This window comes from Balaenoptera musculus, chromosome 19 (genome assembly GCF_009873245.2).
Source record: "Balaenoptera musculus isolate JJ_BM4_2016_0621 chromosome 19, mBalMus1.pri.v3, whole genome shotgun sequence".
NCBI lineage: Eukaryota > Metazoa > Chordata > Mammalia > Artiodactyla > Balaenopteridae > Balaenoptera > Balaenoptera musculus.
In genome coordinates, this window is record NC_045803.1 from 55,402,144 (window position 1) to 55,428,335 (window position 26,192).

At 45.0% G+C, this 26,192-nt stretch overlaps 1 protein-coding gene across 1 annotated transcript in view; it reads left to right on the forward strand.

Annotated features, from left to right (window-relative positions):
* CDH13 (cadherin 13) overlaps positions 1 to 26,192 on the forward strand; it is a 1,023,676-nt gene that overhangs the window by 752,253 nt on the left and 245,231 nt on the right. The window contains exon 7 of the mRNA XM_036832418.1: positions 22,826 to 23,004. Coding sequence (XP_036688313.1) covers positions 22,826 to 23,004 — 179 coding nt within the window. The remainder of the gene's footprint in view (positions 1 to 22,825; positions 23,005 to 26,192) is intronic.

The following is a 26,192-nucleotide window of genomic DNA, read 5'->3' on the forward strand; positions in this document are numbered from 1 at the left end:
TGAGGTACAAAAAGAGGTAAAAGGAAGGGTCTAGAAACTACATGCTGGTGAACTTCCCTAGAGTTCTAGAAAAAGCACAGAATGAATTAATATAGAAACGAGTTGTGAGCATATAGTTTTCAATAGTGTTACTCAGCTGGTGGAGAAGAGGAATGCCCAAAGCATAATATATTAGACCTCAGCCTGATTCATGACAGGTTCTTCCATAAAATCTTAGGAATTATAAAAAAAAAAGAACACGCAATGTTAAAAGTGGTGTAATAATCTAAGACACTATCTTGGAGAAGATATTTATAGCACATTTAATTAATAAAGGATAAGTAACTAGAGAGTATATAGGCCCCCTAAACTCAGTGGGAATAAAGCAAAAAAAATTAATTGTAAAAAGTATAAACAGTCATTTTGAAGATTAGGAAACTTAAATGACCAATAAATGTACAAAAATCTGTTCAAACTCGTTAACCATCATGAAATTCAAATAACAACCACAATTTGATATTATTTTATGTCTACCTGATTGGTAAATATTAAGTCTAGAAATACCAAGTGTTGGCAGCTACGTGGGAAAACAGGGACACTCATTCATGGCTGTTGGGAGTGTAAATTGAAACAACTTTGGAGAACAGTTTGTCCTTATCTACAAAAGTTGAAGACATGCAATGTATTCCTCGGTCCATGCCTGCAGGGAACTTCCATATGTGCACCTGGACACACGGAAATGGATGTTCCTAGCAGCATGGCCGGCAGCAGCAAAAACAGGAAACAGTGTATGCGCGAGCTAAGCGTCTCGTGGCTGGTGAATGACAGCTCAGTCGTTTGATGAACTGCTCTGCGGCACTGACAGTGGACCCCCAACTCCCCCCGCCCCTCAGCCCCCAAACATATCACGCCGTGAAAAACACAGTTTGCAGAAAAATACATACAGTGTGATTCCATTTCTAGAGAATTCAGAAACATGAAAAATATGTTTAGATAATATGTTTAGATAAGTTCCCGATAACCATTTTTCTCGGAGGGAAGGACGTGGGATGAGATCAAGGGGAAACATGCAGGGGTTACAGTGGCATCGTACATGATATTTCTTAAGCGGGGTGGTGGGTAGAAGTGTGATTATATTCTTTCTTATACCTTGCTATATGTTGTATATGTGTGTGTACATGTGTGTTGTATGTATGCGTATATATGTGAATTTATGTACATATATTCCTGTGTATGTATGAAATAATTCATAATTTAAAAAAGGAAAGAGAGAAATATGAGCTAGATGACATTTACCAGGCACTAATCTTATCTTATTCAACATTTATATCAATAACTTATCAAAATCATGCTTCATCCAGAGTAGATGAGGGATAGCTAATCCGTCAGATGATTGAATCAGGTTTTCTAAAAGGCATGGACACGCTGTAACCATGAGCTGATGATTTAATGTCACAGAGATGAATGTAAAGTCTTTACCTGAGATTCTTAAAAAGCCAGCTCACTAAATCAGGGTGAGATTCCCTACATTAAATAGTATTTCATACGAAAACAGTGTTGGGGTCCTAGTTGACCACAAGCTCGAAAGGCATTTCTGTATAAGTGCCTTCTGAGTGAGTTAATTTCCTCTTTAGGAGCAGTGATCATCCTCCCACAGCCAGCACAGCTCAGGACACATCTTGCATATTTTGCTGTCAGCACCTTGATTTGAGTAGAAAGTTGACAAATTGCAGCGAGGTCAGAAGACTAGCAATGAAAGATGCATAGATAGATAAGTTTTCAATTCATCAGAGGGAGATGTGGAAGAGCCAGAGCAGAGCAAGAGGTTTGCAGTAGATTGGTTCCAGCTCAGTGTGCACAAGATCTCACCAACAGTCAGAGATACCCAAAAAAGCAGTGGGCGGCCTCGTAAGGTGTACGCTCATGTCCCTGGGTGTTCAAACAGAGACTGCATAACTCACTCTCCCTGCAGTCATACTGGCAGGTGGACTCCACAGCTCTGCTATCCCCTGCACCTCATAGCTTCCATGACTCTGTGAGAATAACCAAAGAGACGTCACAGGTGGAAATAGGAAGCCATTTGGTTTAACAGAGACCAAGGTGGAAGCGTGGAGCATCTCAGGGCAGACAGCTGAGTTCAGGACCTTCCACACCCACCCTGCGGTTCCCCCAAGTAGCAACAGCTGCCCTGCAGGTGACACCTTGGTCTGTTCAGCAGGACCTGTCTCTCTGCTGAACTTGGACCTAGGAAAGGGGCTGTTGTGGCCCAATTTCTGGCTCTGGACAAGGAAAAGAACTTGGATTTGGGAGGCTGGAGACCTGAGTTTGAATCTTCCCCTGCCTCCTGTTTGACTCTGTGATCTCAAATCCATTACTATATTTTTCCGAGTCCTTTTTTCCGCTGTTAAAACAAGGATGAGGAGGCCTATTTCAAGGAGTAGAGAGGATTAAATAGGAAATAGGAAGCAACTGGTGTATTTAATCCAATACCCCTGAAAATTGTGAATAAGAACACTTCTAATACTCTTCACTCGTTCACTCATCCATTCATCCAACAAAAGTCAATGTGATACTTATACCCCAGGTACCCTGGTAGCCTCCTAGCCATTGGGAATATGCCCGTGGAGATGGTAAGCCCTTCCCTCAAGCTGCAGTCTAGTAGCTGATTCTGACACTACGTACACAATTGCAACCCAGTGTGCACAGGACTGGGGTGAAGATAAACCCGGGAGGGAAATGAGGCCAAAGAGAAGGAATATTTAATCCTGCCTCAGGAAGGAGGTTGGGGGACAGACTTTCCAAAGTGTTCTAAAAGATGAGCAGAAATGACTGAGGTGCCACAGGACCAGCAAGGGGGAGAGGAGAGATGAGAGTCCAGGCCTGAATGAATGGCATGCGCCATCATCGTGGCAAGTTTGGGGAAGTTCAAGTTCAGTGTTTCAGCCCAGATGAGCTAGCTTATACTGCTATAGCCCCTAAAATGCAGTGGCTCACCAAGAAATGGTTTATTTCTTCTCGTGATAATGGCCAGCGGGGGCTGTTTGGGGGCTCTGCTCCATGTCACCCTCTCTCTGGGATTCAGGCTGACAGAGCGGAACAGCTCCCATGTCTAACATTGGCAGTGGCTGTGCAGAGGGAGAGATCGAATGGCACGAGGACCGCCTCTTAAAGCTTCCGACTGAAAGGGACACGCCTCCCTCATGCTTACATTTCATGGGCCAAAGTAAGTTGTAGGGCCACACCTAAGTCCAGCAGAGGAGGCAAGCGCAGTCCTTACACGTGGCCGGAAGAAACCAGAAGTATTTGTTGATAGCGGTAATGGCCACCACAGTCAATGTGGCAGGAAGGGGAGGGGATAAAGATGAGGGGAGAGCAAAGGAGAGAGAAACTCCGGCCAGGTCAGGAAGGCCCGTGATGCTTTCTTCTAGATTTTTTTCACTGTATCCAGCAGGAGCCACCGAAGTATATCATGTCTGGGAATGACACAAGGAACTGCTCACTTTAGAAAGGTTAAATTGGAGATAGCAGGGATGGTGTTCATTCATTTGTTCCACAAACATCCGTGTTGGTGATACAAAGCAGAAAAAGTCCACATTACATTTGGTGAAGGAGGGGAGATCATCAATCAACAAACTGAACAGATGAGTTTATAACATTTCAGAGGGTGATAAGTTGTAGAAAGAAAAGTGAAGATGGAATAATAGTTTGGAGCCTGTTAGAAAACAAACTAGTAGCTTAAAGGTAAGAGAAGGGAATGCATTAGGAAGCCATTAGAAGGTACTGGGTCATCTCTCAGAATCGCAAGAGGGTAAATGAGATAAGGTGTATGGAAATGTCTAAGGCAAGATGCTTCAATAAACATTAGTTGAATCTGAACTTAGAGTTGGAATAGCTCTTTTGAAGCGTTCAGTCCCCATGGACGCAGATGTGACATCAACACTCTTCAGGAGAGTGGATAATAGACAAGGCACTCAGCTGGTTTATTAAGATGGAAATTTTCACAAGGGCTTAAATAAAGATTCAAGTCAACGGGCACTGCCTTTTTAATTGATAAGAGTGACTCAGAGGTAAAGGAAATGTGAGATGCTTGCTGCCTGTGTGGCTGTAGAATTGGGGGAATTCTTTAAACCTCCCTGTCAGCTAACTGTGAATTGGTGGTCTGTATGTGATCTCGTGTGCCTTTCTGTAGAATAAGTGGATGAGATGAGAAGCAAAGTTGCCTCTCTTACTTCTCTCTTTCCATTCCTCACTCTGACAGTCAGCACAATTCACAAGTTTATCAGCTGAGGAACCACCTAACAAACTCTCTCCTCTCCCACTTCCATGCCCTTTTGGCACTGTGAACTTGAAATTCACTGGCATTGTTCTGTGTACCAGAATCACAGATGCTAAAAGTTGAGGGCGTTTTCAGAGGTGATCTGATGGTTCGCTCTCCTTTGAAAGCAGGATTCCCTTCTGATACCCAACAGCAAGCGTCGTTCAATCTACACACACACACACACACACACACACACACACACACACACACAGCAATGAGAGCTCACTGCTCAGCAGGCAGCGCCTTCCATCACTGGACAGCTCCCTCAGTCGCCATGTTCTTCCCCAAGACCAGTCCCCTGGTCTTGAGTTTCAATATAAACGTGAAATCATTCGAGTATTAGAAGGTAACATACTCCCATTTTAGGACATGATCTCTTCCAGTCATGTTAGGCTAGTTTTTGTCTTTCTTTTTCTCTATCCTTCCTTCCCTTTCAGTCTTAAAAAAGGTTGAAAAAAGGGCCCAATTACTAGAACTAATCTTTACATCACAATAGCCCTGCCATCTAGACTGCCTGCCGTCCCCTCTCCTCCTGACAGTCTCTGGTTTGTCTGTTTCCCTTGTATATTATGGGAACCAGGATGATCCAGGATTCCAGCCATGATCCAAGTAGAGCAGAATCCAAGGGCAGGGGTGGAGGGTTCTAACCCTTCTCCATAAACTTTACTTCTCAGTACTGGCAAGAAATATAACCCGTAATAGTTGGTATTCAAGGAGAACATTCTTATTGAGCCCCTCGGACTGGATTAACTCCAAAGCTTCTTTCTGTCAAATGTTTTGTGATTCAAAGAAGGAAAAAAAAAATACACTGTGCGCATTTTTCTTTCCTTAAAGATTGGAAAGAAATGAGGAAAAAGCTTGTCTTGTTCATGTTTTTATAGAAATATAAAGCACGTGTCCTCTGTGACAAAGATATTTCTTTGCCTCTAAATCCAGCAGAGCCCATGAAGAGCTTAAGTGTGAGCGAATGTCACACATTCATCTTCCTGGGCCACTTTGCTACGTTTCTGTAAAGATAAAATGGCTTTCGCAGTATTGGAAATCTTGAGATTTAGGAGCTGCTCCCTTGCATGTCTTTGGGAATTTAGCCTGGAAAATGTGTCCATCATTAGCTGACCCCAAGAACAGAATTTATGACCTCTGAGGGCAGAGGCCCAGCAGCTGTTCTTCACTGAATTGATTCTCAGGAAACTGATCCAGAAGCATTCTTGGGGCCATAGATAAGCATATGTTTCTCATGTCTGGTCCTGCCCTGCCCTGTCCCCACTGTCTGCCTCCATGTGCCTCATTCTTGGCCGTACAACAGGAGTCTAGCTTCCTTATATGCCTGGGTTCCAACCCCGATTCCACCAGGCCCTGGGTGTGTGACCTCAAGCCTGTCACCGATGTTCCTCCAAGGACAACCTGGGGATGAGAACAGAACCTCCATGAGGTCAAGTTCACGCACTAGGGCTTAGAACAGCTCTTCATGCATTGTGAGCAGTGTGGTAGGCTGAATCGTGGCCACCCAAAGATATCAGGTCCTGGCCCCTGGAACTGGTAAGTGTGACTTTATTTGGAAGAAGAGCCTTTGCAGATGTGATTAGGTTAAGGATTCTGAGATGAGACGATTACCCTGGGTTATCCAGGTGGGCCAATATAATCACAGGGGTCCTTAGGAGAGAGAAGCAGAAGGTGTTAACACAGAAACACAGAGAAGGTGATGTGAAGGCAAAGCAGAGAGAGATGGGACCACAAGCCAAGGAATGCCAACGGCCACCAGAAGTTGAATGAGGCAAGGGACAGATTCTCCCCAGAGCCTTCAGAGGGAGCGTGACACCGCCCACACCTTGATTTCAGACTTCTGGCCTCCAGGACTCTGAGAGAACAGGTTTCTATGGTTTTAAGCTGCCTGGCGTGTGCTAATTTGATACAGCAGCCCTAGAAAACGAGTGCAGTCTGTGAGGGGTGCGTCAGGAGCGTCCCTGGGACATAAGCCCAGAGGGGGCAGACACCTGGTAACACTGTGGGCAGCTCACGGCAAACCCTCAGTGCGTTTTCGCTCAGTTAATGAATTCAGACTGCTGCCTTCCTGCCTCTCCCTTTCTCTCCGTCTCGTTTTCACTCTGTCTCTCTTCCCTTCCGTCCCTGATGAAATTTAAGCATCTGCAAGTCATCCCCTAGTGTAAGCTTCAATCTCTCATTTCATTGCTGGTTGATCCCTTCCTTCCATCAGTCACAGGTAGTGGGCTTCTGACTGCTCACATTTTGGCAAAATGAGGTGCTTAGGACCCTGTGGCTTACTTTAGTGCTTCTTTTCTCTACTGAGGTGAGGTCTTTTGTACCACAATACTTTCTTATTTTGCAGGCCATGTCTGGGGCAGCTGGTATTGAAGAGGTTGAATTCAGGGCAACCTAAATGTTCAAAACCATGGAGGGCAGTGGTTGATGTGATGGGTGCTCAGGACCTTTAATTCGGTGCTTTTTCAACTTGACTTGCAAATTCACTTGTCTCAGAGTTTCCAGCTCTTAAAAAATCTTTAACGTGCCCACGCTCTTAGCAGGAGGGAGAGTTTAAAGATGGCCAGTGGTGCTGTTTTGCAGGCTTTACTACCTCTTTGCGCTCAGTAAATGGGCAGGTTATTCTGTGGAAGGAAATGTTTTAAAGACTTAAATGCTAAGTAATAATCAAATAGTCCGGGCGCGACCAGACCATTCACAGTTGGTAATGCAGGGAAAAACAACTTGAGACTGTCCCCGCCCTAAATCGAGGCTGGGAGCTGCTAAAGACATTCTTAAGTCAGTCACCTTATACCAGTGGAGATCCATGCTGCCCACCACGAGATGCTTTCAGAACGACCTTGAATGTGCTTTTTACCAAGTGCCTGCATTGCACTGTGGTGCAATTTTGCGTTTAAGCGTTTCTGTCTCTCCTAGTTGAATGTGGGAAAGTTGAGGAGCAGGGACTGTCTTATTCATCTCCGTATCCACAGTCCTAGCTCAGGACCTGCCACAAAGTGGCCCCAGTAGAGTGGAGTTGAAATAAATGAATATTTGCAACACACAGGCAGAATTTCTGCTTTCCTTGGAGTGGGCACAGGACTGGCCCATGAGAGCATATCTTATATTGAAAGTGAGATTCTTAGGTTGTGCAAATGCAAAGGGTCCATTACACACTGATGAGGCAGCTGTGGTCTCTCAAGCCCTGCAGGTAACATGGGCTGGTAGAGCACGAAGAGACCTTAAGAGGGGGTCACGTTTGACTCCCGCCATTTCCATAAATCTCTTTTGTCTGTCCACAAACAGTCTCTGCATCATCCTGCTTTGTAACAGGCAACTGTTACAGTACAAGATGCCCTGTTGCAGATGCGTATGGCTCTCCTGGGCTTTTAGTGGTAGTGAATCACCCCACATACACACACACACCTGTTTGCACACCCTCACTTTCAACTTTCTGTGTATTTCCTGCCTCCAGAACCCTAGGCCATAAGGGCCCTTATGAAAGGGAGGCAGAAGGGTCAGAGTCAGAGAAGGAGATGTGATGAGGGAAGCAGAGGTCAGAGATGCGGAGAGAGATTTGAAGATGCTGTGCCACGGACTGGGAAGATGGAGGAAGGGGCCAAGGAGCCAAGACACGCAGGTGCCCCTCTAACCACACGACATTCCCTCTGCCTCTTCTTACTCGTGACATCAGACCTTTGGGCATTGGAGGGTAGCTCTCCTGGCCCTCCCTTTGCAGGGCAAGAGTGGAAGCTTATGAATTGATCTTGGCTAACAGGAAGAATTTCAGAAAAGACAGACATGGCTAAAGGAAAGACCGAGATCAATTTGGCAACTTGCAAGAAGGGGCTGTGTTTTGATTATCTGCGAGTCACCCAGTGCATGGAACAGACCCTGAAATATTATTGAGGCTTAATATTGAGTTAAAATGATGATCGCCTCCCTTGTATTTGATAGTCTACGTCTATTTATGCAACCTAAGATTACCTTAAGGAAGAAAAAATCTATTTCACCTAATCGTGCATTTATTCAGACTTAACTTCTTTATCAAAAGAGGTGCCTGTGAGCTATGCCTGTCTCTTCTTGCAATAATAATCATATTCTCAAAGAACACAGAGCCCTGGGCTGAATATTACATATATTAACTTCATTTAATCCACAAAACAGCTGCATCGGATGAGTACCATTTTTATCCAGGGGTGCATCCAGTCAGTCCAGCCTGAATCATGTGCCTATTGGTTCTCTCAGCTTGGGAAGCAGATGTCTTTGGTCTCTCCCCTGCCGGACTGTTTCCAAGAAGAGAACATTCCAATCTGGAAAGGCAGCACCATTAGGAGGCTGAAATACACGCACAAGAGAGACAATTTAAAAACATAAATGAAATGAGGAAATGTTCATACAGAGTGAGCCAGACGCTATTGGATCTATTCTCCATTTATTCCATCACTCAATATTTACTGAGCACCTACTGTGTGCCTGACTGTTGCGTTCTGTGTGATACAAGTGTGAATCAGATATGCATCGCTTAGTTTTACGTGGTGTCTAAGTTATTCCCTGAGTGGTGTCCTGATGGCCTGGAAGAGGTAATGCAGCTTTCAAAAGTGACATTCACCCTGGAGAGAAACAGTCATGGCAAGTGGAAATGACTCTCCAGTTCCACATGGCAGGATTGTCAGGGAGAAGCTTTGTCACCCTTCTCCAGGCTGAGAGCCCAGACATCCAGAGGGGTCCCGCTTAGATTTCAATCCCAAGCGCGTTTAATTTCAGATTTGTGTGACCCTGATCAAGCTCCTTCATCAAGTTTTATTCTTCATAAAAGATCCAATTCCCCAGACTCATAAAATGACTCCTTCTAAGTCAGTGTGATTTTATAAATACTTCCATTGCTCGCATAAATCACAGGCAGCTGACTTCCCAGCCATAAAACAACAGCTTGCAACATCACCATGGTACCCAATATGTATTTACTTATCAAGTTGAAGAACACATGTTTGCAAAATCAGCAACATTACAGCTCCACCAGCAATTTGCCGGCACTTTCTTCCCATTGAAGGCAGAGTCTCGAGTCTAAGATGTGCCGTATTTCCGCATCCTGCCTCATTTTTATCTTGTTACTGCAATAATCACCAGCCCCCTCCTCCTCCCTCTGCAAACCTCCTTGAGCCCCTCATTGATCATGCCTGTGACTTCAGGCAGGTTATTCACCTAACAGGTGCAGTTCTGGGGGCATCGATCGTCTATCTATTCTTCACCACAACTTGGGTTGCTGGCCCTGCTTGTCCTTTGGGCTCCTGACGTGGCTCAGAGATGCCCCAGACAAGCTCTAGTGGGTCAGAGCAAAGGTGTTCTATAGCCAGTCTGCAGGGAGAGTTCTTGAAAATTAACTATTCCACGTGCAAAATGTAATCTGAAATGTCTAAGGGACAACATGACCTGTGCTGGAGTGGAGTGAGACAAAAGGCATTGTGGCTCAGCCACTGACCACTGGATAGCCTGGTCGGTGGGCGAGTGATGTCACCCATTCAGGTGTCTGACCATTTTACAGGTGAGGAAACTGAGGCTGTGTGAACTTGCATGTATTGCCCAGATGACATGGCCAATAAAGAGAGTGTCAGAGTCTTCATCTGTCTGGCCCCATCTATTGCCAAGATCACATTTTCCAGATTCCATGCCGGGTCAGTAGATTCAGAATTTCTGAGGGTGAGTTTCAGGCCTTATGAGTATTTTTAAATCTTCCCAGGTGATTCAGATGAGCAGCGAGGGTTGCAAGGCATAGTTCCACATATTCCTTTAATTTCATACTGGTGTGTGACCCACATCTGGTGGGACCCAGATTGTCAAGCATAAGTATCTTATTAAAAAGAAGAAGGCAGCCTAGGATCCAGGAAATCAAGGCAGAGGCCAGGAAGATAGCAGCTCAAGAGCTGGGAGCCAGAATAAGCTTGCACAGGTCTCCCAGGGCAGAGAACCCAGAGCTTGGGAGGCGGGAGCCAGCACTGAGCAGGTCGCGCTGAGCAGGCCGGTACCAGCGCGAACGCTGTTTAGACTTCTTGAGCTGTTATGTAATGCTTCCCACCTAATAGGGATGAAACCATTGGGGAAGCAAGGAGTTTTATGAGCAGTAACCACTGGAGCCCTAATGATGGAAACAAAGGGCTCTGCGTTATGGCCTGATTGACAGGATCTCTGACCAAGATTTCTGCTGCACCCAGGGGGGTCTCAATGCCTCTTGTACATTTCCCAGGCCTCTCGCAGGTCTGGCTCCTGGCTCTTAACCAGGACAGGCTGCATAATTTGTGGAATGAAAATGGGGGTCCCCTTGTTCAACAATTATTAAGACTGTCAAGAGGGTGACAGCAGAGCATTAAAACGAGCACAGGGCCCTTCTGAACACAGCACCCCGGCCGACCACACAGGCCACACACCCATGAAGCCGGCCCTGCTCTTGAGCTTGCCTGAGACACCGACCTGGCCATAGACTGCAGGCAGTAGTGGTGATCTGCACAGTTTCTGGATGAAGCACTTAATGAGTCTGCGCGTGGCTTTGCAGCTCTCTGCTTCTCCCACAACAGTCAGGAAACCACGTGTCCCAGTGGCAAGGCTACAAGATGTCAGGGTCTAGGTCCCTACATCACAACTGGGAAAGGAACCCCTTGAAAGGGAGCCGCAATATGAGCTGAATCTGAGAGAGAAATTAACCCTATGCGTTAAGCCACTGACGCATGGATTGGTTTGTTATCTCCGTTTAGCCCAGCCTAATATAGGCTAAACTGAAATAACAAACCAATGATTTTAAATAGCAAAACTGCCTCCCCTTTGCCCTTAAAATGATGGGGGCAATAGGCCTATCTTCAGACTTTACTTAGGAATTAATATTTAGTGCAAGTCGGGCATTAATTATTTACCTGTTTCTGCTTATACCTTCACCATTACCTCAAGCTGTAATAGAAGAAAGATGATAACAAATAAAAATATTCATTCTTTATTCATTCGTTCATTTACCTTATTCATTTATTTATTCACTCGTGCATTCAACAAATGTTTACGAAGCTCTTACTACTCTTATAAAGCTCATTATCCTGTTATCTTTGAAGATTTTCATGCTTTGAGTTATATAAAATTAAAGCAGGAAAACTAAATGATGTTAGAAGTAGCATGTTCTTCTTTTTTAAAAATTTATTTTATTGAAGTAGATATACAATGTTGTGCTAATTTCTGCTGTACAGCAAAGCAATTCAGTTATACATATACCTACGTTCTTTTTCATATTCTTTTCCATTGTGGTTTACCGCAGGAGGTTGAATTTAGTTCCCTGTGCTCTACAGTAGGACCTTGCTGTGTATTCATTCTATATATAATAGTTTACATCTAGTATTAGCATGCTCTTAAACATTATATACTCTGTATATTTACATATTCTGTGGTACTAATATTTGAGCCACTGTGAGGGGAATAAATACAGAAGAGATAGTATCTATGTGCTCAGTGAACTTCACATCTACAAGAGAGAGTTCCAAAAGAGAGGCAAATTGTTTCAATTATTTGGGTATGGGATTTTAAAAGTGCCATTACTTTTAGAGACCCAGGTATAAATAACTCAAAGATGGTGTTTCTCAGCCTTGGCACTTTTGGCATTTGGGGCTGCATAATTCTTTGTGGTGGGCCTGCTCTATGCATTGTGGGGTGTTTAGCAGTATCCCTGGCCTCGACCCACTAGGTTCCAGCATCACATACCCTGCCCTGGTTGTGACGACCCCAAAATGTCTCCAGACATTCCGCAGTGTCCCCTGAGGGATAAAATCACCCCCAATTGAAAACCACTGCTCTAAGGAGAACTAGAATTGCTTTTTAAATATCTCTTAAATTGGTTAAGCAAACAAACAAAAAATACACCAGAATTGCCTTTTGGTTTTTTTTTTTCTTCAGTTTTATGGAAAAAATATTTTCACATTCGAGAATTTCAGCTACTTTGTACTAATCCAGTACTGGGGATAGAGATTCCACTTAAAAATGCTTTTTTGAAGTATTTTAGGCAAGATCAGTTAATTCAGCAGTGTTTCCTGGATCCTTTTAAAAGAGCTGCACAGAAAGGAATTATAGATAAAAAGATTAAATAGAAGTTTTAATAGGTTTTGAGAAAAACATTACCTCAAAATGCTGGATGAAACAAAGAAATTAGGGCAATACAGTGAATCCTGACAGGAGGGACCCCAGTTTTACCATGTGTTACTTTCTATCTCAAAAACAGTTATTTTTCCTGACATCTGGCCCGCTGCAGCTCAAACAACAGCCCACCAGAGAAGTAGGGCAAAGACACTGTGGAGATTGAACGATTAGCAGGCGCCACGGAAGAATTGAAATAATCATAAAGTGCTTCTGTCGCCACCATCTCTTTATCGCTATAAAAATAACCTTTGAAAACAGATGGGGGACAGCCATTGCTCAACTTGTCATAACTTATTACATATTTGACTGTCAATTTGTATTTAAAAAACCAACTAGCTCCCGGGAGGGAGAACAAATCTGAGAGGAGAAGTCGATCGCATTTCAAATCAAGCCTGTGGTAATTGCAGCTACACAGAGGCACTCCTGGCTGCTATTAAAGGAAGTGGGCGACTATCTCAAAATTGAAGGTGTTCTCACTTTTAAGAACAGAGTTGTCTTCTTATTTGAAGGTACTTACTCACCTCAAACCTGCGTTGAAAGTATGTACTTTGTGACAGTTTGATTCAGTGCTTTAACAGAGAATATCCATTAGACAACCACCACGCTCAGCGGTCAACTTATTGCAGTGATTTATGGTGACGTCATTGGTAGCCCCGAAAGCCCAACATTTGGGAAACGGGTTGTGTTTTATTCTCATCAGTTTTTTGCCTGTACCTGTCCCTTTTTAGTTTGGTCCATCCCTTAAATATGGTGTGCTATTTGGTTAGTTAAAATGGCAACTTCCACACTATTTTTTAAATTATACAATATTTTCTAGCTTCTATGTGAAGATTAATCTACTTACACTCCTTTACCTGTTATCTATTGCTGTATAATGATGCACACCAAAACTTAGTGACTTAAAACAACAGCCATTTAGTTGTTCATTATTTTGCAAGTTGGGATGGGTTCAGTGGGGCGGTTCTCTTGCTGGTCCTGCCGGAGGTTGGCCATGTGGCTGCTGTCACATAGAAGCTCAACTGGAGCTGAATGTTCCAAGATGGCCTCAACTTCCATGCCTGATGGGTATTTAGGGGTGTCGGCCAGGGAGCGTCAGTTCCCAGACATGTGGCCCCTCCAGCAGGAGAGCCCAGATATCTTTAGATGGCAGCTGCTTTCCAGGAGGACAAGCTCTTGTGAACAAGTACCTCCAAACCTCTGTTTGTATGTTTCCATGTGTCCCGTTGGCCAGAGAATGTCAGACGGCTAAACACACAGTCCGGGTGGAAGGGACAATACAAAGTTATGATTTGCTGGGGGCTACTAATAGGATAGTCTTACCACCTGATAGAAAGATTATCTCTGGATTCAAGATGATTTAGGTGAGTGGAAATCAATTCGAATATTTGAAAATACCTACCAATTGTGACTAGATGTTTCTACACTTGTCTAGATTAGTGCCCTCTAGCTCTAGGCTAAAGCAACACAATTTACTTTCTAGAGTAAAACTATTTAATAAAATGTGTTTATTTTCTTCAATCTTTACTTTCTCCTTTTTCAGAGAACATTAGTTGTGACCACATGAAATAGCAAACTCAAAATGATGATGGCTTAAACAAGATGGGCTTTCACCTTTCTTTCATTTATTTCTTGTTCATGTAAACAAAGCCAAAGGGAGGAATTCCAAGCTTTCCTTGAAACTCCATGGTCATAAGAGACTCAGGGACTCATATTTTTTCTGCCTTTCTGCTCTACCTTTCTATCATGTGGCTTTTATTTGAAGGGCCACCTCATGGTCCACAATGGCTGCTGAAGCTATAGTCATCACATCTGCATCCCAGGCATCAGGAAGTGAGGAGAGAGGGTGTTACAAAAGCACACACATTCTGGTTGAGGTCCCTTTAAGGAACCTTCCCAGGAGTCTCACACACTTTACTTCTAATTATATCTCATTGTCTAAACCTTAGTCGGTTGCCACAGTAGCTGGCAGAGAAGCTGGGACATCTAGCATCTCACCTAGTCAGCAATGTGGCCAGCTAAAATCAGAGTTATGTTACTAAGGAAGCAAGGAAGAATGGATGCTGGGTAGCAACTCACAGTCTGAGCTGCAGTCTCTTTAGTAAAGCAGGGTTCAAATCCTGGCTCACGGGGTGACTACATGGCCTTTTCAGTCTTTGTTTCCTCACCCGTACAATGGGTTTAACAATATGACATACCTCCTGGAGTTACTATAGGATCAAATAAGTTAGCACATGACACATGCATCACATGTTTGCATCGTTGTGTCTCTACTGCCTCCCACTTGGCTGGGGCTGGGGCCACATAGGGGAACTTCCCTGTTCCAAAAGGGAGGTGGAAGGAAGAAGGGTGAACTCTTTATAGTGGATATGCTATTTTCTTACACTGTAATCTATCACTAGAGGATATAGTAACAATATTTAGTTATTGTCTTTGGGGGAAAGAACTGCCTCTACCTACAGTCAAGATCAAAGGTTGAAAACCGGTGAGCCTGGGACTAAGCCTGCCATGATCTGTTTTTGTTTGGCTTTCTTAGTCCCACTCAGTGATCTTTTGTTTTTTACATTTGAACTAGTGTCCAACATGTAAATATTTTGACAGTTTATATGAAAATCCAAATTCCCACCTTGTCTTGAAAAATCAAAAGGTCTGGCTTCTCCAGACTTGCATTTCAGAAATGCAGCACTTACCCTGAACTAGAAGGTAGCTGCCCCTTTGGCGGACATATACCCTCTAGTTAGCCACCACCTCTCCCAACTGTACCAGAATCCCTTTACTCATGTAAGTGACCGTGTGGGCACTGGGTGGACATTGGAGCTTCTCACTCCCGGCCCAGCTCCCATGACCCCACTCTGGGAATGGGGCCGGAGAGCCGCACCCTCAGGGCCAACGTGTCTGGGCTGCTGTCAAAAGAGAGGCCAAAGGTCATTGGCATCTTCATCAAAACTCACATTACCAAGAACTTTTTAGGTCTAATGCACAGCCTGACCACCAAATGAAAACTGCGAGAGAGTCTTTGTGCTGGTAAATGACAACCCCTAGATAATTGGGGAACAGAGGGTCAGGCCCCCCAAAGGAGAAATGGTGACAAAGCTGAATCTCCCAGCTTGGCCTTGGCCTTGGCCTTGGATCTAACCTGCTTTCCCCCTTCTCTCCCCACCAAAGTCAGAGTCAGAGCACCTCTTCTCTCTCCGCCGGAGTATCGGGCAGGGCTTTAAGAGTCTCCTCACCCACAGCAGACAGCCCACCTCCTTCCCCCACCCCACCTGCTAGCAGAGTGTTTTGGAGATAAGCAGAAAAAGTTAAAGTGAATTATGAGGAGCAGCTTCTGATTGGACACCCCCTCAAATGAAGATAAAGCAGGTCTGAAATGCTAATGTAGGTCAATGGGGAAATAAGACATTATTTACGATTCATTCCATGGGTGCCTTTTCAGGAATGCATGCACTGCAGAGTGCGGGCTGCCTCTGGATACCTATCAGATTGGTTTGGTATCTTCTGTCAACTAATCTTTGACAGTTTCCCTATTAATTCCCGTGTACACGGAAACATTGACAAGATCAGGGGAAGATGAGTCATGCATGCATGCACTCAACAGAAGTTTCTAGGCTTATCTAAGGGAAGAGAGGGATTGTTTCCTTATGAGATTTTAATTAATCTCTGCTTCTATAGATCCTGGGTGTGAGTCCCAGAACTAGTATGAGTTGCAGTCTATGTGGTTGGGTCCCGTGAGACATTTGGCCCATCACCATCGTCATGGCAATGAGGCCCCCCCGCCAGAACTGAGTTGCAAATTGCAGCAGTCAACAAAAATATCAATAAAACTTACAAAAAAATTTAAAATTTTAAAAATTTTAAAAATAAAAAACAGTCAATAAAACTTACATCTCACACTTAACATTTATCACTGCCCAGGCACTGGACTTTATATTTCTTAATTTATACATTCTCATTGGGAACATTATCACCTCCAAGAGGGAAAAAATTGGTGCTTGGGGGGACATTAAAAACATGAGATATTACAGTGGTTTGTGGTCCTCAAAGGGCCATCATAGATATCTATGGCAGGGGATGACAGGTAGGAAAAAAATATCTAAAAAGACTCTTGGTGTCCTATTAGATATTAGTGATCATGAAAAAATAAAGGTTGAGAAACACTGCATTATTTCATTCAACGCCACAATAGCCGGTTAAGGGAGATGCTCTTTTGTAAGTGAGAAAGTTGAGGTTCCACAAAGTAAAGGAATTTGCCCGAGGATATCCAGATGGTTCTTGGTGTGGCGGGATTTGAAAGTAGACAGCCCACATCCTCAGCATTGCCTCTAACACTGTTCTTCCTGCATTTGTTTACTCCTTTTTTTTTTTAAAGGGAACGCTATTTATTTATTTATTTATTTAGGCTCTGTTGGGTCTTCGTTTCTGTGCGAGGGCTTTCTCTAGTTGCGGCAAGCGGGGGCCACTCTTCATCGCGGTGCGCGGGCCTCTCACTGTCGCGGCCTCTCTTGTTGCGGAGCACAGGCTCCAGACGCGCAGGCTCAGCAGTTGTGGCTCATGGGCCTAGTTGCTCCGCGGCATGTGGGATCTTCTCAGACCAGGGCTCGAACCCGTGTCCCCTGCATTGGCAGGCAGATTCTCAACCACTGCGCCACCAGGGAAGCCCTCTTCCTGCATTTGTTCACCTGGTTCTCTTCTCACCGTTAAGAACTGTTAGGAGAGAGCTGGGTTGTGTCCACATGTGTGGTCAGAAAGCAGTCCCAGACTGGTTGACCAGTGGGGAGTTGCACGTCCCGGGCCACTGATGTCACATTGGCAGCGATTTTCATGTTTGTACTCTGACAGTCGTGACCATGAGATATGTCTGTATCTGATAGCAGAACTTGGCCTATAGGGTGACACACTTATTCTGGTTTGCCCAGGTCTGTTCTGGAATGCCCTCAGCCCCGGGCTCACTGGCTGGTTTGTCATCCCACATCTAGAACGCTGATTGGGCGTTTGGAATCAGGATGCCCAGAACCCCTTCAACCTGAAGGACTCCAACAGAAATTTAGTTTCAAATCAGTGTCAGTCCAACTAGACATACTCCGCGAGGCTTCTGTGTCCCTCCCACCCAGCTAAACAAGTCAAGGTGCCTAGAGTCTAAGGGCTTTCCTTCTGACACGGGAATAAACACGAAGGAGTGGGTTATGCTGTGCCAGATCTGTGGCCATGTTCTCTTTTAAAAGTAACCTCTGAGGCACATCCCTGAGACAATTTAGTCACAGAGATAGATGTTTGGGTGGGGCTAGAATGCCCTACCTCCTCTCATGAGTTGGATGCTTTCTGATGACGTGACATTTTGTCACATCTAAGGAGCTCACTTAGTGATGCCTGCCGTCTCTGATCATATCGGTTTTTATGTTTTGCATCCCCCTGGAAAGCATACAGTTGCTTCGACTGTGCTATCGAAGTCTATTCACTGCCAAATACAGACGTGAATGTCCATGTCCATGTCTCAATATATTATTCACTTATAGGAATATCATTTTTTAAAAAAGGAGTCTGACACTTTTGATCATGTGAAGGAAATGTTTGGGGAAGAAGACAAAGAAATGTCAAGAACAGTAGAATTTTGTCACCTGTGGCACAGAGCGAGCTCTTTTGGAGTCTCCCACTCTTGAGACTGGCTGACCTTACCTGGAGGTTGAAAACAGCCCCTCACCTTCAGAGCTGCACTCCACTTCTCAAGGGTGTGACTGTGCCTGAAATCACAAGGAAGCGGAACTTCAGACGCCGGCTTCAAGGTCATGACACCAGGCGGCACATGTCTTTAATCAGAGAAACACAGCCAAGAGGAAGGGGCTACTGGCCAAGACAAAACTCTCCTAATTGTTTATCAGCCTATCACATTGGCAGCCATGTCCTTCGACAAAAGAAAATGACTGCCTGACTTGAGGCTTTCAACGAGCAGCCTGTAATTCTTTTGCTTTGGAGGGACCACTGCTAGTTCATCTAGCCCTGAGAGTGACAGAGTGATGATCATTTATGTTGACACATGGGAGAATATTGTGATGGGGAAGAAGACAGAAGTGTACTACATGGAGGACCCACACGTGTGTCTATCATATAATTATCATTTCTCTGCCATCAGGAAGCACACATAGGCACAGGATAAGCACAGATGAGAAGCCGTTGGGCTGATGGAAATAAATGAGCCCTTCTTCTCAGAGTCCAGCACGTGGGCGTGGGCAAAGTTAAGGCATAGGGGCCATCCGTAGGCCCTGGAACAATTGTCCTGGTGCCTACATGCTGAACATCAGCCCTGGACTTGGAATTGGTGTATGTCTGCTAAACCCAGGTCCAACAGGGACCTCTGGGGGGGGAAGAGAGCTCAGAGGTAGTGGGGGAGCATGCCTGGTTATGAAAAATGTCCAGGCAGTGCTGTCCAATCTTCTCACTAATGAGTCATCCGTGACTTCCGGTCACTGTGGAATAAGGCAAAGCTATAGTGAGTTGCAAGAATGCAATTCTACCCAAAGAACATTGACAGAGGACCTATTGAGTGATAGCTACCAAGCTTATAAATATGAATAGAACACAGTCTGTGTCCCCCAAGGGCAAAATTTAGGACCACGTGACCCATCACATAAAGAAGTTCTTAGAATGAAGAGGTTCCATCAACAGGGAAGTTTAGGAAATGCTACAGAGTCTGTTTTCTCTTGGAGATTTACAATATGCATTTGCTTATTAAGGATGCTAGGAAGTTCTCCTAGAGGGAAACCTGCTCAACTGTGCTTTCTGCATATTTCCCAAATGTGTTTCTCTGATGAACCCATGGAAGCAGGGTCCCTTGGAAACAATTTAGGAAATGCTGATTTAGGAGGCTTATCCAGCCATTGCAGAACCTGGAAGTATGAAAATCATGATCCAGCCCCCAGAGGAGGAGTAGGCGAGAACAGGGTGTTGGGCCCATCAGATGTACCGGGACTCGGGATAGAGCCTTGATCCTAGAGAAGGGCTAGAGTACCGTATGGAGAAGCAGTGGCGGCTCCAGAATGTGCGTGTGAGTGTCTGTGTGTGTGCGTGTACGTGTGCGTGCATGCACACGCATGTGTATGTGTTATAGATTTGTGATCTCCACAGTAGAAACCCAAATCTATAAACTAAGACTGTGGACAAGGCGGGAGGGAGAGGGTAAGGCAGGGCAACTCTGAGATGATGGGCACCGGGACTCCTGCCATAGCAGGTGCCGGTTTTTACGGACAACTTACTTCTGAGCTCCTTCGTCTGAGGTCATTGCCTGCACCGCCATGATGGGCTCAGAACCCAGGACAGGACGATGATAAAAGGCATCCTCCTCAGAACTCTAACGTACCAGGCACCTGCACCAAGTTATTAAATGTATTGTCCCATCAAGTCCTTACAGTCACCATAGAGAAAAGTGTCACTAATGTCGTAACGTTATGAGGGGGCATATGGGGAAACTGAGGTTCAAGGAGGGTTGATTAACTTGCTCAAGTTCACACAGTTAGTTAAGACCTGAACCTAGATGTTACCCCAAGGTCGTTTTCTTCAATGCTGCAAACCTATTTAGATGACTTAAGCAATCTCATTGTCCACAGAAGTGGGCCTCAGAAGTAAATCCAGGTGTGTATTCACAGCAGGGTAAAGACAAAGGCAGGGCTTGAGACCAAGTTCACTTGCTCCCTAACAATTCATTAAAATAAAAAACATCTTCTATGTAACCTTGGGAATATTCCAGGATAACATTTTATCATCCCATATTATCAAATCTGTAAAAAATAATACCAAAAAAGACATTATCAATGAATGTCCTGGTGGAAACTAAAAATTCATCACCCTGAGAGGTCTTTTTTTCCTTCCTCTGAAGCCATGACAATCACAAACCATGATGGCTTCATTTTTTTTATACATTCTTTTGCCTGTTCGTTTCTGACTTCAATTAAAGACATATTAAATAGGGCACAGATTCCATCAGTCAAGCATTCATTAGACACTAACAAAGTGCAGGGCACCAGGTCACAGGTACTTAGCTGAGGACTCTTTCCTGTGGCATCCGTGGTGTGGAGGCCTCCTTCCAGGTCTTTGCCCACATGGAGCTCACTTAGCATGGCCCGGGGTGAGATGTGGGCCCGGAAGTCGCCTTTCATTTCTGACAGAGACCCCCAAGTGGGCCTGTTTTCCTAGACCAGGAAGGCAAACGAGTGTACCCTTGACACGAACGCTGACAGACTGGCAGCGGCTGCCTGGCCCACTGGGCAGAGAAAGAACCCTGATTGCACGGTGCAGCTCAGCGAGCAACAGCACGGGAACCACATGGCTTGCTGACCTCTTCCAACGGCGAGGGGCGAGGGAGTGGGCTGCGTGTGCCGAGAGCTTTCTGTTCTGACACTGCTCTGAGGCCTGCCCTGTGACAGTCTCACAGAGAAACAAAGAAGGGCAAAGACACAACACAGAGTAGAAGATGTGTCTGTATGCGTCTGGTTTAATGGCAACATCGGTGAAATTAACTGAGACTATTTAACAAGTTGGTGAGATGAACTGAGACTATTTAACAGATAGATCTTACTTTACGGATGGTCAGATCCGTTTGCCTGATCATTCGGACCTAATGGCTGATAATCTGATTCTGATTATGGGAAAAAATAAACTGGCTTTGATGGCTTGAGAAGCACTGTTATGAAAGGGAAAGGAATACCGGGATGGTGACTGAACTAGATGAACTCTATATTTCCTTTAAGCTTGAATAGTTTCTGTATATGAATATTCCTGCTGGGGACGATAGGTCTACTGCTTCCATCTCTTACCCATTAGCTCACATGTTGTGGGCTCAGAGGATTCAGAATCAGAAGATGGGGCCCTTCATTCACAGAAGAGTAAACCACAGTGAAAAATTATAGTTGGGCAGGTCACCCTGAGCCAAATATGGTGGCTTCAGTTGTCAAGACCAGCAGGTAAATGTGCCAGATTCCACTCTAGACCGTGCTTCTATTGGTGTTTATAATTATGATCCCTTTAAATTAAATTTTAATCACAAAATAATACATGCTCCTTGTAAAAATGATCAAACCATTCCAGATCGGCCACCATCTTCCCTCATCCCTGCATCACCATTAATCCCAGTGCCCTCTCTCCTTTCCCAGGTTTAACCACCAAAGCCAGTGTGACGTTCACCCTTATACACCTTCTTCTATCCATTTATGGACATAAACTCTACCTGAAAAATATATGCATAAAGTTTGTGGAATTTTCTGTGTGCAAATAGGTTCATAAAAATGATGTTATACTATGGATAACATTTTCCAACTTGATATTTTTCAGTTTTGGAGAGCCTTCCATGTTAGAGCACATTAGATGTACAACCTTTTCTAAGTGCTGCAGAATATTTCACAGTGTAGGGGTAACATCATGTTAGCAATTCCTCTGTTGTTGGATGGTTAGGTTCTTTCCAAGTGTTTCTCGGATCCTCCGTAAACATCCCCGCCAAAACCCCTTGTCGACACGTGCAAGTGTTTCTTGAGGGTAAATGCCAAGAGAGTGAATGCATTTTTTTTTTACTAGTTGCTATCCAGTTGTCTTCCAAAGCACCTAATGCCAGTCGCCCTTCATATCAGCTGTGTGTGAGCAAGACCGGTATCCGGCACCCTTCTCAACCTTGTTATAATCAAACAGTCCCCATCACTTTCGTCTTTATACCATCTTCGTCTCTAAAGTGTCAGCATTGCGGCTGCGCACAGAGCGTGCTCAAGTAACATCCGCGCCCATTCCCTGTAACCGGAATTAACCGCAATACCTTTCCCTTTGAGGCGCCCCTCCTTCCCCTCGCTTACACCTACTCACCCACCTGCACCGGCGACCTTTCCTGAGCCCCTGGTTAGGTGAGGCTCTTCTCATCCGTGTTCACATCACCCTCTCTCACTGCACTGTGAATCCTTTATTATTTTCAAACGCTCTCTCTCCTGCTTAGTGCTGACCTGCCGGACCCCAGGGAATGTGACTTTTTGGCACCTCTATTTCCCCGACACCCAGCCCAGGGCCCCCCACGTGGTAGGCATTCAATAAGAGATTTTAAAATGAAAGCCATTGTCACAGAGCCACATCCACAATGAAATGAAAGCCCGTGGAAATAAACAGCATATCAGGAGAAGGAAAAATTAAGCTGTCAATCTGCTGAACAGCAAAGATTTCTTTATTTCAGGTCTTTTAACGTGATGGAGGAGAGAGGGAGGGCGGAAGGAAAGCTAAAACCTAACGGAGCCAGGGAAAGGTTTTGCTTTTTTAATTTGGAAAGTGATTGACACATCACTCCACTGCCATTGCCCAGGTGCGGGGAGGGGCTCTGCCCATTGCTGTCCCCCAAGTGACCGTCTCCTGCTCCTGCCCCCTCAGGGACCACAGTGATGCGGATGACAGCCTTTGACGCGGACGACCCGGCCACGGATAATGCCCTCCTGCGGTATAATATCCGTCAGCAGACGCCTGACAAGCCCTCTCCCAACATGTTCTACATCGATCCTGAGAAAGGAGACATTGTCACCGTCGTGTCACCTGCACTGCTGGACCGGGAGGTGAGCTGAAAATCACACAACTTCTTTTTCATGAGAATTGAACGTGGCTTTCACATGAGGGAAGATGTGGGGCTTCCATCAGTGGCACTTTATGTAGCAGCGGAAATGAGATATTTAAACATGGTTGGATTGGCGAAAATCTGTCAAGGGTGATGGGATGTTACGTGACCCCAGAAAACACACACTGGAAAAGCCGTGTCCTTTGCGGTTATTTGCATTCATTCAGCTCGATGCCTGTTTCCTCACTGACCACTTACTCTTTTTTTTTTTTTTTTTAATTTTTATTGGAGTATAGTTGATTTAGTTTCAGGTGCACAGCAAAGTGAATCAGTCATACATATACATGTACCCACTCTTTTTCAGATTCTTTTCCCATATAGGTCATTGCAGAGTTCCCTGTGCTGTACAGCAGGTCCTTATTAGTTATCTATTTTATATATAGTGGTGTGTACGTGTCACTCCCAGTCTCCCAATGTATCCCTCCCCTCTGCCCTTACCCCCTGGGAACCATACATCACCGGCCACTTACTCTTGAGGCCCCAGCGACTGTGGGCTCTGCCTGCCTCACCTGTCTGCTAGGAGGGTGGGGGAGGGAGGGGGGAAGGAAGGGGGAGGGAAGTGACTGTCCCAGATCACTGACACTCTCCTCCTTGTCACAGAGTCAGGTGGCTTTGGCTTACTTCTTTCTCAAACCTTCTGCGGCCTGCGCCAGTGTTTCCGCCCGAGCCTTTCTCTCCCCTCAGTCTCTGCTCTTGTCCTGCGAGGCCGTCTCTGTGGAACCTCACCCATCTTCCAGGTCACATGTCACAGACAGGTGCCCCATGGACCTCAGTCAGCCCACGTGCCTGCTCTTTGGTTTGGCCCAGGGTGTTTTAAAGTTTCACATTAGTCGCCATATCCAAATATTTTGATTTCATATTTTTTTAAATTCCAATTTCCAGCCTTTCTGAAAATCTGAAATTCTGGAAATCGGGGCCCCAATTTCCACATGTGGACGATGGGTCAGACCACTTGTGACAGTCAGGTGGAGCTGGTAGCAGCTGTCACACTTAGGAGGGCATGTGTTCCTGGCCCACTTACATCCCCCTACACTTGTGCGCTGGCCCTGGCCTATCTCCCAAGTTCCAGGGCCACCCTGTCATTCCCCACAGGTTACCTTCCATAGGAGAGCCTCTTGGCCCTTCACACAGCATGTCAACCCACTTGAGGATTCTCTGCCTCCATCACCCCCCCAGATCTGCCCCCATCCTGGGATCCCTTGTTCCCAGCAGGACATCGTTCCATGGCCGTGCCCCCTGGCAGTCACCCTTGACCTTCTGCAAGCACCATCTGCCCCAGGACGAGCGCTGGGTTTCCCTCACAGTCCTGTGCATTTTCCCCTCTGTGTCTTTGATTTAAAAAATCCCTGGGTGAGAAAAGCCTTCTCCTCTCCTTTCTGTTTTCCTCGCCGTAGCTCTTCACAAGATTCTGGGTTAGATCCGCCCCATCTAGGAAGCGGTGCTCCACATCTGAGTCTTCCACAGCCTTCTTCCTCCTCCAGTCTCTGACTGCTCTGACCTGCAGCCCTCACATGGCATTTGCCACATGCTCCTTTACACTGTCATCTGTCTCTTTAAAGAATATCTCCTTCCATCAGACTTCCCTGGCCGTCCAGCGGTTAAGACTTCGCCTTCCAATGCACGGGGCGCAGGTTCGATCCCTGGTCACGGAACTAAGATCCCACATGCCGCGTGCCCCGCCCCCCGCAAGAAAAAAACCAACAAGAATATCCCCTTCCTCTTGGCCTAGACCTGATGCAGTAACCGCTAGTCACATGTGGTTATTTAAATTTTAATTGACATCCTTGAAATTAAAATGTAAAAATCAATTTCTTGGTCAGACCAGCCACATCTCAAGTGCTCAGGAGCCCTGTGTGGCTAGTGGCCACCGTACTGGCCAAGACAGAGACTGTTACCACCATCACAGAAAGTGCTAGTGGGCACCGCTGGCCTAGACAGTAAATTTCCTGAGAACAGAGATTGTGATCATCTGCATGTTTGTTTGCCCACTACCTACCACAATTTCAGCACTCCTAAAACTCCTAATTATAGGTTTTTTGGTATATTGACAAGAATGAGTTGGAGATGACACTAAGATTTTACATGTGAAGAGTGGGAAACAGTAGCTGGAAATGGGGAATTATTGGAAAGGGAGGAAGAGAATGAAATTTGCATTGAAACTCTGATTGTCACTTGGAAAATGTAATCGTTTCTCGTTTAAAATAGGAAGCAGAAAAAAGAACATTTTAAGTCCATTTCCTCCATTTTGTCTCTCATTCTCTTTCCAAACCTCCCTATTTTTATGACTGCCTGACTGACGTATTATCTTCAGAGGCAAGTAAGAACTTTCCATTTCTCCCTTTATTCCCTGCCCAGCACACATGTGCGAGAACACACACACGCACACACACCAGCTTTCCCATAACCCCTAATTCTCCTGAAGGCACTTGCAAATTCTTCCTACAAGAGAAAGGTGATTTCTCCATCTCAGCTTCTCTTTTTACTGGTAGAAAATGCTTTGTAAGTCTCTATTTATAAACCAAAATGATAATATAGTAGATCATTCCATTTTTAAGGTTTATTTGGGGGATAAATGTGTCTCAAGTTCATGATCTTATCATTTGGGTTTTTGTTAAGTAGCAATAAGTATATTATTATGGGAGTTGAATTAAGCCTTTCTAGCTACAATACATAAACAGCTCCAAAAAGGGAAAAAAAGATCAACGCAATCTGACCAAAATTGGAAAGTCAATGAAAATGAATGAAAAATGACATGTTTCTGTGAGGGTTTCCAGAGTTCAGTGTTGACCCAGGCAACATGGCTACAATCTGAAGGAAAGAAATGTCCTTGAATTCAGGCAAGCCTTGCCTGTTTACTAGCGCTGTGCTAAGATTCTCTTCGGCAAGTTTGCTGAAAGGGTAAAACGTGACTTCAAGTTACTTATCTTTAAAGGGACAGAACTTGCGCGTCAGACTTCCCGTGAGTATGTTGCAGTTTGCAGTGTTTTCATCTCACGATACCTTTCCTAGGGTTCATGGCCATATGACAAGTTCCCGCGGCAGGATTATGGAATTGTTTGTTACTATTTCTGGAGACCTTCTGAGAAGGCATCCTGTCTTAGGTGTGGTTTCAAAAGTCTACTTCTGGAT